Genomic DNA, 12,818 nt, shown 5'->3' with positions numbered 1-12,818 from the left:
CAAAATGGATCTTTTAAGTACAAATCCATCTCCATCTTGGTGGCATTGCCGCTAATTTGACATGCATTTCCCCCTCAGAAAAGTTGTCTTCTTTTCTCCTTTTGTAGTTGTCAGTTTACTTTCTCTTGTCAACAGTTATGATTTTCTATAACACTGAACCGTGCAGTGAGTAAATTCAGTGATGGAAGGTACTGCTGGAAGGGTATTGTAACATTAAGCCATTGGAATTGTAAACTTCATTTATTTAAATGTTCCTTTTAAACACAAAGAAAATGAGCAGGAGTAGATTGTAGATCTACAACCCTGCTCTGTAGCAGTTACGTTTGTGGCTGATCATTTGCATTGATTATTCTTTGTCATTTTTTCAAATGTTTGTTGAGTCTTGCATTCCCACAGATTTATTTATCTCAGTCTTGATCTTTATCAATATATGAACATCTGCACCCCTCAATGATGCAAAATTATAGTTTCACAACCTTTTGTGTGAAGAAAATTCTGATCACCTCAGTAGAACAATGACAATAAAAGTTTTTTTTACATAACACCTTTAATGCAGTAAAACATTTGAAGGGTGCTCTGGTTTAAGATAAGGCCTGGCTTGAACGTGCTGGTTTGGGTTCAGTAATGGCAACAGCAGCTGGAGTTGAATGTGTATATGTATTTAATCAAGAATTTTTTTTATTTAATTAGGAAATTTGAATTGGAGAGGCACGAATATTTTTGAAAGGTTATGGATGTTACAGAGATAAGGCTAGTTGAAGCCATGAAGTCTTTGAAAGCAAGAATTCAATTTTTAAAAATATTATGTAAACTAATTGGTTGTCATTGTAGGTCTCTGAGCATGTGATGACGGTGAAGTGGGAATGGTATGAATTAGGATGTCAGCAACAGTTTTGTGTGACCCTATTTTTACATTGGTTAAAGAAAAAGGCCAACCAGAAATTCTTTTGGTCCAATCTTGAGTCAGCGTAGATGTGGAAATTCTTAAAGCTGCAGATGAACAGAGACGGGGGTAGATGTGCAAAATATTATAGAAGGCAAAATAGAATATAAATATGTGGTCTGAAGCTCATGTTGGAGCCAAGTAATTTGTCTTCATTGAGGGATCAGCAGTGGAAAGGGTGAATAGTTTCAAGTTCCTGGGTATCAGTATTTCTTAAGATCTACCCTGAGCCTAACACATTGATGCAATCACAAAGAAGGCATAACAGCATCTATATTTTATTAGGAGTTTGAGGAGACTTGGTATGTTACCAAAGACACTCGCAAGTTTCTACAGTTGTATTGTGGAGAGTTTTCTAACATACCATCACCATTTGGTATGGAGGGCCACTGCAAAGGATTAGAAAAAGCTGCAGAAAATTGTAAACTCAGCCAACTCCATTATTGGTACTAACCTCCTCAACGTCGAGGACATCTTCAAATGTTAGCTGAAAAAGCCGGCATCCGTCGATAAGGAGCTCCGTCACCCACGACATGCTCTTCTCATTATTACCATCAAAGAGGAGGTACAGAAGCCTGAAGACACAAACTCAACATTTTAGGAACAGCTTATTCTGCTTTGCCATGAGATTTCTGAATGGCAAAGTGAATCCAGGCACCACACCTAATTTTTTCCTTGGTTTTTTGCACTCTTTTTGCAGTAATTTAACTTATTTTTTAATATATACAGTGGAGTCTGATTAATCGGGTCAACAGTTAATCATTAGAACATTAGAAAGTTTTTGACAAGAGCAAGCCTTTCTGCCTAACAAAACTTATCAAATTCCTATTCACATAGGAATAAGAATAGGAATTCCTATTCCTATAGTGTTGAAATAACTATCGAGTTTAGATATGAAAGTCTCTAAGATACTACTCTCAACTATGCAACTCGGTAGTTTGTTCCATGTGTTCACAATTTGCTGTGTAAAGAAATGCTTCCTGATGTTAATCTGAAATTTCCCCATAATCAGTCTCCACTATGGCCCCATGTCCTCGTTGATAGATTAATTTTGAAGGTTGCAGCCGGCATCCATCTTATACCCTTAATGATTTTGAACACTTCTATCATGTCTCCTCTCATTCTACGTCTACTTAGGCTAAAAAGATTTAATTTATTTCTGTCTTTCTTCATAGTTCATATCCTGCAGATCTCGAAAGAATTTCATCGCCCTTCTCGGAACTCTCTCCATTGCCTTCACATCCCTCACAAAATGTGGAGATTAAAATTGTACACAATACTCAAGGTGTGGCCTTACAAGCACATTATACAGTTTAAGGAGAACGTCTCTTGACTTGAACTCCACTGAGGCCAACATTCTATTTGCCTCCCTAATCGCTTCGGTGCATTGTCCAGATGAATCAGGGCAGTCTCTTATTTCAGACAATTCTTAATGAAGAAAAACAAATTGAGAAAATATTTCCTTCGTTTATTTGGGACATTATGCTTAAACAATTAGGACAGAAGACTGTTGCTGAACACTTTCTAACTTGTCAGTTGCATACATAACGTGTGGTCATTAGACACTACACTGTGCTTAGAACAAACAGTTTTAAAATATCATCCCTTGCTTGTGTTTGTGTTTAAAATGCAGTGCTTTCTGCCACTGATAGTTGGCGAGTTATAAGCAGTAAGACAGTTCAGAACTCTTTTGCTCACCGCAGTTTCAAGCATTCGGTCTTGGAAATTTCAAAAATGACTGGGAGTGAAAATGAAACAATTTCACTATTTCAACAAGTTAGGAGATACAAAGAATTTGAAGGTATCAACAATCATCTTGACTGTTACAAAGAAAATGTAGATTTGGAGGATGCAGTCGTTGAAAGCACTTTTTGAAGGTAGTTCACTGTCTGCGCTGATATTATTTATAGTCAATCAAATGAACATGTCAGTGTATACTAAATGAATTTGTCAATAGCTATTTGTTACTCAGTGAAATGATAGATTGTCTTTTTTATACCTTTTTAAAAATTTCTAGAAAACTTCGACTAATTGGGGCAGCTGCTTAATTGGGCTAAATGTACTGGTCCCCATGTGTCCCAGTTAACTGGAATCCATTATTTCTTATTGTAATTTATAGTTTCTTATTATTATGTATTGCAATGTGCTGCTGCCACAAACCGACAAATTTCACAGCATATGCCAGTGATATTAAATCTGATATTTAGTTTATTTAGTGATACAGCATGGAGTAGGCCCTTCGAGCCACGCTGCCCCAGCATCCCCACAAACCCAATTAACCCTAACCTAATTTACCGAGTTCTGGAGATTAAAAAAAAATGATTCCACTCTTCCCCCAATATTTAGTTTCAGAAATTTTCAGCATGATGGTGACAATTCAGCTTTGTGACAATTGAAGATGGTGGTGGGATTAGAGAGGAATTGGTTTGAGAAATTCGGATGTAACAAATGCAAGCATTAAAATGCTTGGTGCTGTGAATGCAAGATATTGAAGAAGGGACTGAGAATAGATATTTAAAGAAGTCCGGGACAATGATTCAGGAGTAGGAAGAAAAGAAGAATAGAAATCATAGCCTAATCGAATCTTACCTATTGCATAATGATAGAGAGACCATGAAGGAACTAAGTATGGCAAAGTCTGCAGGCAGGAGGATGAGGGGAATTGTCACATCACGTTGGTGGACAATAGTGACTTTGTTAAGAGTTTTAAGATACTGTGATAGATGGAAATTTGATTGGAGCAAGTCAAACAATGTGAAGAAGTACATGTATTTGAAAAGCTTCAATGTATTGAATACTTTGAAGTACAAAAGGACACTGGAGGTGGAGTGGTTGTCTGCAAAGGATTGAGAATTTTCTTCAGGGAAAGAGTGCTGAAGACAGGAAAAGGAACTTGATTTCATTGAAGAGAGTATCATTAGCTATTAATTTGTGGATGGCGGGAAGGGTGCAGGAAGAACTTTAGGTGGTTCGATAGATAGATACTTTATTGATCCTAAAGGAAATTACAGTGACACAGTAGCATTAAAAATGTGTAGATAAACAATTACACAAATATTAGAAAGGAAGTAAGAAAGTTTTAAGAATAAGTTACCTCAAGTAAGACACACTGGCCTGTAATTTCCTGGGCTATCTCTACTCCCATTCTTGAATATGGGAACGACATCTGCAAACCTCCAACCCTCCGGAACCTCTCCCGTCCCCAACTAAGAAAGAAAAAATAAGTTACCTCAAACAGTCTAACAGGAAGGGGTCATCACTTATCCAGCTATAGGTTGACTCAATATAGAGCCTAAAGGCTGAGGGTAAGAATGACCTCACATAGTGCTCTTTGGAGCAGCGCAGTTGTCTTAGTCTGTTACTAAAAGTGCTCCACTGTTCAGCTAGGTGGCATGCAGAGGGTGAGAAACATTGTCCAGAACTGCCAAGAATATAGCAGGAATAGAGAATACGGAACAGAGTGAGGGCATGACTTCAGGGTTGAAGGGCGTCCATTTAGAATGGAAATGCAGAGAAATTACTTTAGTCAGAGGGTGGTAAATCTGAGGACTATATTACCATGAGAGGCTGTAGAGGCCAAGTCATTGGGCGTATTTAAGACAAAGACAGATAGGTTCTTGATTAGCCGGGGCATCAGAGAATATGGGGAGAAGGCAGGGGAGTAGGAATTACTTGAAGAATTGGATCAGCCCATGATTGCTGGAGCAGACTTGATGGGCTGAATGGCCTACTTCTGTTTATATATCTTATGGTCATATGGAATTTGTGGCAAACGGAGAAAAGAATTTGGCAAGCAATCTCATGAGTTTTTCCAGCATTTTCTGTTTTTATTATGCCAAGTTCAATGTCCCCATACCAATATCACCCAATCCCACTCTATTCTTCTCCTGTCTTACACTTTTTTTGTTTTCTTGTTCTCTGTACATAGGAAAACACCGAATGAATTTTCCATTTCATGTATTCTTTTCATGTAGTCCTGTATAATTGCAGTTTGCTGTAAAGGCCTTTTCAGAACTGCCTGTTTTGTAAACATGCTAACTCTCTATGAGTCACACCAGGATACTTATCGGTTTTTCTATTCATCTATTAAAGTAGGTAGTTTCACATTTCCCTTCATTTGCACTCTGCCAGCTTCTTATACACTCAATTATGTTTTAAAAAAAATCAATAGTGAATGTACAGAAGAATGAATTAACCCTTGAGTAAGAAGGCTACTGATAACCTGACTACTGAAGCTCCCACAATTTTGAAATAATCTTTATGCCATTTTATGAGTTATATGATAGGATCTGCAACATTAGGAAAACTTAGCCATTACCTCAACTGTTATATCCCACTTTCACTCTCACCATTGTAACTGCCAAACAAAATCATTAAAATAATCAGTGACGGAATTTACTGTTTGTGCTCCAGTTTATAGCATTTTAGGTCACTGTGAAGAGACTAGAAACAAACACTCCCCCTTGTTTTATATTCTTATCAAAACTTATTTTTTAACAGAGGTTCCAGGCCAGAACATACAAAGAATGTTGCAGGAAGTAAAGAAACGAAGATATGGTTCAGAAGGTAGGTCCTGGGATGTTCTGTTGATTACAGCCAGTAGGATTCAATAAGCTGTAAATATACCAAACACATGTTATGTAGTTGACACTGGCCTGGAATCTGCTGGAAAATAGATAATGTGAGTATAAAAACAAGGCATTCATACCTTAAAGCTGCAATGGGTACCAATTTAAATCATAATTTATTTTTGATTACATGTAATCTTCCTAACTATTTCAAATATATTAATGTTCAAATTACCAGCTATTCATTAAGTGAAAGAAAGATAATTATTTTGAGAATTAAGAGATTCAGATTGTAATAAGCAACATATGTTCATGGAATCCCAAAGATGGATGTCCCATCTTATCTAGGTTACTGTGAAAGATGTGGTGTACTTTGACAAATATTGGAACAAACCACTGTGAAAACTGCAATACATACCTTGTTACAAACTGGGGTGCCAGAATTGTACCCTATACTCCAGTTGCAGTCTCACCAGATCCCTGTGCAGTTCCCTCTCAGTCTTGCACTCTACCTTACCTTGCAGTAAAGACCCATTTTGAATTGGCTTTCTTAATTACTTGCTGCACTTGCATGCTGATTTTCTCTTTTTCTCATATGCGGTTGTTTGGATCTCTCTGAACAGTAAATAATCTCACACCTAAATAATTTTTCCTATCTAAGTGATTAGCACCAAATTTCATCTGCTAATATTTTGCCCTGATATTTAACCAGTCGATCTGACTTTATTCAGCTAATGTCCTTCAAACAACTTGTTTCCCATCTATATGTGTAGTTATCTGATTGCCCTTCGTCCCTTTAACCAAAGATCAAACAGTGGTATTCTGAAGGTCTCATGCACCATTTAAATTATGCATTATTCTTGCTATTCTGACTCATGAGTGTTGAATGGAAAAGAATTGCACATTGTTCTGGGCTTGCAGGCTCTGAGGTGTACTATGGTTTAAAGTGCTTTACTGAATGGTAATCCCAGTCAGGGGCCTATCTTCCCTCTGGCAGTCCCTCCTGCCAAACCCCAACTCCTCCACTACAAATCTATCTTCTTTAATTTCACCACCCTCCCCTTCCCCCCCCCCCCCACCCACCACCGTCAAAAAATTACTAAGGGTCAGTTGCTTGATTATCAAATCCAGGCCTGATTTCCTTATCATTATATAACCATATAACAATTACATAACGGAAACAGGCCATCTCGGCCCTTCTAGTCCGTGCCGAACTATGTATCCAAAGACCTATTAGCCCTGTTAATGTGTGACCTAGGCCGAGATGCATGTGTGGGTCAGTCAGCATTCTTGGGCCTCCTATTGAACTGAGCTTTGGAGCAGTTCACAGATCAGTGGTCAGTATGGATAGTATGGATTTGGCAGGTCAAAGAGTATGGTTCTGTCATAAATAACTGATAGCTTTGGGTTCACTTGATGACTAAACGGAAATCTGAAGAATATGAACGTTATTTCGAGATGTGCAGCACTATAAATTATATTTAAAGTACATTGCAGCTTTAAGTGATTGGTTGATATACCTCATGGTTCTGTATTGTATCAATGGGATGGTATTTGTGAATAGTACCCATAAGGAATGTTCTTTGTTCGTAGTCAACCGGTTGTCTGGAATGTTTTGACCGATTAGTGTTCATGAGTGTTAATCACTCTGGAGTGAATGCATACAAGGTAGCTTTTAATGGTTTTAAAATTGATCACTGTGAATTATATTATTCAGCATGGATATTTGACACAACTTTGAATGCTTCAGTCACCTCCTTAATCACAGTGTAAGAGTGAAGGGGTAGATCAAAATGGGAAATTTAATCCTTTGAAGAGCAAATGATGCCTTTTCAACAACTTTGGCTAAATACTTAGGTGCATACCACACATTATATTGCTGAATTTCTGAGCAAGAGGCCAGGGTTTTATTTGGAGTAAATGCCTTTATTTCAATTAAAATAAAATTAGCATATGCCATTGACCGTATTAAAATATGAGGACAAGACCATTGTTTTGAATATGAATCTGTGTTAAATACTGTATCTGATGATAATACTACTTTTGAATTAAAAGCTGCAAAATTTTCCTAACTGACAATAACTACATTTTCAATACAACTAATTTTTAGAATGTCTGTAGGAAATGAAAATTGTTTTCCAAATGTGTTTATATCTGCTGTCTTTAATTTGATTGATGTTTAATCATTGATTTTAAGAAACTACACATTTTTTGTCTCATCATAATAAATTACTGCTGGCTATTTCATCAAATCTACTGAACACAGTCTATAATAATTTAAAATGGGAGCTTTAGGTTTTTACATTTGCTTAATAACAAAAGCTAGGTTTTGGAATCCTAAATCTGGTTAAAGTCATTGCTTTGAATATGTTCATATCATGTGCAGGGTTATACATTGTGCATATTGCGTTTGAAGTGATTGTTTATTTGACTTGCAAATTGCAGGTTCATTCCAAAAGCAGAATATTGTAATTTACACAGTTTTCTAGGATTAAAGAACATAATCTAAACCTCTATACAGACTCTTTAGGAGGCTGTAGAGCCAGTTAGAGCAAAGTTTATGAGCTGGCTGAGTATAGGGTAGGGCCACAGTGCTGAACATATTGCCCAGAGTGAGGACACTGAAATTAGTTCTTATACTGTTGATCAGTTTGTGTTATTGCACGTAGACAGTTTGATGGTAGTTTTCCACTTACTGGAAAAGGTAGACCAGGACTCAGAAGTATATAGGAAGGTAGGTCACTGCAACCAAATAGATCAATTTTTAAGTCAGCATTGAGGTCTTAATCTTCAAATACCCTTTTCATCAAATATTGTACAGAAACTCATCTTTTGGCCAACCTCACCCATGTTGATATGATGCCCATCTATACTAATCTGATTTGATACAATATCCCTTGCCTCCATTCATATTCAAGTACCTGACCAAGTGCCTTTTAAACAATGTAGTAGTATCTGTCTCCAGCATCTCCTCTAACAGCTCATTCCAAATATTCATTGCTCTATGCATGGAGAAACATGCTCCTTGCATCTCTTAAATTTCTCCCCTCTCACTTTCGGTGTCTGTCCTATGGCTCTGGATTTTCCTGCTCTAGAAAAAGACTGAACTTATGGATCCTATCTATGCCCCTCATAATTTTGTGAATCTCTGGTGCATCATCCTCAACTTTCAATTTTCCAGTGACCAGAAGCTGTGCTGGCACACTGAAGACAGTGATGAACTTCATCATTGATGCTTGCTTTCACTAAGTCATGGCCCCCAAGATATTCCCATTTTCCAAGGTCTTGTGAGAACATTTATTGCTGCAGGGCAATGCAGTGCGTTTGGGCAGGTATGGAATAAATTTCTCCTTACTGTAAAGCTGCATAGAATCATACAGTTCAGCACAGAAATAGGCCCTTCAACATACCAAAATATTATTCTGTCCAGTCACATTGATTTGCGTCTGGACCACAGCCTTTGATACCCCTCCTATTGGTCTACTTATCCAAACATCTTTTAAATGTTGAAATCAAATCTGGATCCACCACTTCTGGTGACAGCTTGTTGCACACCATCTGAGTGAAGAAGTGCCTCCGGGTTCCCCTTAAATAGTTCACCTTTCCACCTTAACCATGACCTCTAATTCTACTCTCACCCCAACCTTAGTGGAAAAAGCCTGCTTGTATTTACCCTATCTATACCTTCATAATTTTATGTACCTCTTCAAATCTTCCACCATTCTCTTACGCTCAAGGAAATAAAGTCCTAACCTATTCAACCTATCACGATGACTCAGATTCTCAAGTCCCAGCATTCACCTTTGGTTCAGGTGATCTTAGTGTCACTGTTAGTTTGAACAGGTTCTCATTAGTTGAGAGGTGAACTGCAACATTGCAGTGAAAAAGATTGATAAAAGTGTTGGAGCAGTGATGCAGCTGTTTCTTTGATATTTGCATGGTGGGCATCCACATTTTGAAGCAGCAGTTCAGCAACTGGGAGGGATCATTTTAGCTTTTGCATTCAGTCTGTTAACTGAGATCAGGTTTGATGAAAGACACTGATTTCAATGTTATTGTTTCTGTGGAACTGCCACCCATAGCCTTGATTGTATCCTTGGTGAACAAATCCATGTTCACACTGATGTTCTTAGGGTCAACCATGGATGTTGTGTTCCAGCTGTTTGCATGATATGCAAACCAGGGCAGTATAATATGGAACATATATGTACAATATGTTGCCCATGTAGCAGGCTTCCCCTCTCCATGAAACTGGTAAATCCAAAGCAGTGCTTGAGACTGATAGTTTGGCACTAGCAGCAGTTGCCAGTCTCAACGCAAGGTTCTCTTAGATATTCCAGACCAGATATTTCCTCGGGTTTATTTCGAAAGCCTTCCTCATGATTGGGTATAGCCATGAGGTAGCGGAGGTTGGAGATGAGCATTTTCCTTCCAGAAAAGCTGCCAACAATAGCTGATGAGCACCATCTGCCTGAAGTGACAGGTTTTAAGGTACCAGTAACACAATTTTGTCCCTTCTCCTGTCAGTAGAAACTGCTAAGCCACATGTTAAGGCCAGGAGCTGACCTTGGTTGTCAGAGGCTCTTTGAGATGCATGCCATTGGGAGCATTTAATAGGTAGTTGGAGTTTATCCTGAGTACCACCCCTGGCTATGACAATGCTAAGAATTCTTTTTTCCTTTTTAACGGTCATTTAAATTGACAACCTTTGGGCAATCTGAACCGCCGTGTAAGCTTCAGCAATGTGGAACAAAACCACTTCTATCAATCATGTCACACAACACACACACACAATGCTGGAGCAACTCAGCAGGCCAGGCAGCGTCTATGGAAAAGAGTACAGACGACATTATCATAGCCGACACCTTTCAGCAAGACTGGAAAAAAAAAGATGAGTAGATTTAAGAGATGGGAAAAGGGGGAGGGAAAAACAACAGGTAATAGGTGAAACCGGGAGGGGGGAGGAGGGAAGTAAAGAGCTGGGAACTTGATTCGTGAAAGAGATAAATGTCTGTAGTAGGGGGAATATAATGGAGAGGACAGAAGGCCATGGAAGAAAGAAGGAGGGGGGGGGGGGAAGAGCACCAGAGGGAGGTGATGGGGAGGCAAGGAGATAAGGTGAGAGAGAGAAAAACAGGGTGGGGAATGATGAGGGGGTCATTACCAGAAGTTTGAGGAATTGATGTTCATGCCATTAGGTTGGAGGCTACCCAGAATATAAGGTGCTGAGTGTGTCCTCATTGTGACAGTTGAGGTGGCTGTGGATCAACATATCGGAATGGGAAGTGGGATTAAAATGGGTGGCCACTGGGAGATTCCACTTCTGGCGGACGGAGCATAGGTGCTCGGCAAAGTGGTCTCCCAATCTATGTCAGATCTCACCAATATACAGGAGATCACCACATGAGCACCAGACACAGTATATGACCCCAACATACTCACAGGTGAATTGTTATCTCACCTGGAAGGGCTGTTTGCAGCTGTGAATAGTAGTGAGAGAGGAGGTGTAGGGACAGGTGTAACACTTGTTTCGCTTGCAAGGAGAAGTGTCAGGAGAGGTAAGTGGGGAGGGACGAATGGGTAAGGGAGGTATGTAGGGAGTGATCCCTGCAGGAAGCAGAAAGTGGGGGGGGTGGAAGATATGCTTGGTGGTGAGATCATCTTGAAATTTTAGGAGAATTATGAGCTGGACGTGAAAGCTGGTGGGGTGGTTGATGAGGACAAGAGGAACCTTATCCCTGGGATGGTGGGAGGAAGATGAGGTGAGAGCTGACGTGCATGAAATGGAAGAGATGCAGATTTGGATCCCACCACCAATCACATCTTTCCCTCCCCCCACTTTCTGCTTTCCACAGAAATAGCTCCCTATGCGACTCCCTTATCCCATGATATCCCTCCTTTGTACCTCTTGTGAATTTACTAACCTACCCATTCCAGTATTTATCAACGTCATTTATGTAATGCATATAATATCACAAATAGGAGAGAACTCAACACAGACCACGACAGAGCAAAACTAGTTACGGACCTCCAGCCAGAATCAGTCCCATTGATCACTAACCCAATTCTGAATCTAAATGGCGAGGCATTGTGGAAACCATACAGTACATCTTAATCTTCTAGTTGAGCTTCCCATGTCAAATGCCTTACTAAAATCAATGTAGATTATATTATGATTCATGTGTATTGCAATGAAAGGCATCAAAAGATTGATTAAAAAAAACAATTGCTAAAGGTGGAGAGACTGGAGGAGAGAGTTCTGTTATCCAAGGTTTATCAGACTTCTTAATTTAATAATATGGGAGCTCATTCACACATAGTGGTGTCCATATGTCAGGTATACATAAACTGAGAACAGCCTGTAATACATTTGGGAAAAGAACTGTCATTAATAAAAGAATAATTTTGAGGTTTACTGGGTTTTGGGAGTCAAATTCTGCTTTTGTGACCAGTATTTAACTTGGTTTTTTGGCAGAGTTGTTGGAATTTGGATCTTTCAACAGATCAGCCTACTCAAGACTTGGGTAGATTTGTGTTTTAGTGGTGCTGGTCTATATAGATTTCTCTGGGTTGCTTTGGGATATTGTCTTACAAAAACAAGGCCCTTGTCAGAATATGGGGCAAATCACAATGGTTCTCTAATTAGTCTCACTATAGAGCAGTCCTGTGCAAAACGAAGAGCAGATAGATGAAAATTGTATGTTGCAGAGAATTGTTCCAGTTCCCTGGGCCATGTGCCACAGTAATTTTAGGCATGTGAAAATTGTCATCTTTTGATATCAAGTTTGTGCTTGTGATGTGTTCTTTTGATATTGTGCTCTCTGAAGTACATCAACGCTGACAGCTTTTAAACAGCTGCTGTACATTCTCATAACATAGAAGCTATAGCAAGATACAGCCCACAAAGCCATGCCGAACATGTCCTTACCTTAGAAATTGTCTAGGGTTACCCATAGCTCTCTATTTTTGTAAGCTCCATGTACCTGTCCAGGAGTCTCTTAAAAGAACCTGTAATATTCACCTCCACCACTGTTGCTGACAGTCCTTTTCACTTTCACCGCTCTCTGCGTAAAAACCTTACCCCTTACAAAGGCTGTAGTAAATCTAGTCAAGAAGAAAAGCTTACAAAAGGTTCAGAGAGCTGGATAATATTAGAGATCTAGAAGATTATAAGACTAACAGGAAGGAGCTTAAGAAGGAAATTAGGAGAGCCAGAAGGGGCCATGAGAAGGCCTTGGCGGGTAGGATTAAGGAAAACCACAAGGCATTCTACAAGTATGTGAAGAGCAAGAGGTAAAGACGTGAAA

The 12,818-nt window shown here is 39.1% G+C and overlaps 1 protein-coding gene across 8 annotated transcripts in view; it reads left to right on the top strand.

Moving 5' to 3' along the window:
- Window positions 1-12,818, top strand: part of LOC132395815 (protein CASP-like) — a 739,549-nt gene that overhangs the window by 341,354 nt on the left and 385,377 nt on the right. For 6 of the 8 annotated variants that reach the window (XR_009512755.1, XM_059972897.1, XM_059972898.1 and 3 more), the window contains exon 16: window positions 5,444-5,509. The exons of the other annotated variants lie outside the window; for them this stretch is intronic. Coding sequence is in view for 5 of the 6 variants with exons in the window: in XM_059972897.1 (XP_059828880.1) it covers window positions 5,444-5,509 (66 nt within the window). In the remaining variant the exon portion in view is untranslated. The remainder of the gene's footprint in view (window positions 1-5,443; window positions 5,510-12,818) is intronic. 8 annotated transcript variants of the gene reach the window in all.

Source organism: Hypanus sabinus, chromosome 6 (genome assembly GCF_030144855.1).
Source record: "Hypanus sabinus isolate sHypSab1 chromosome 6, sHypSab1.hap1, whole genome shotgun sequence".
Taxonomy (NCBI): Eukaryota; Metazoa; Chordata; class Chondrichthyes; order Myliobatiformes; family Dasyatidae; genus Hypanus; species Hypanus sabinus.
This window is presented reverse-complemented; position numbering and strand designations above follow the sequence as displayed.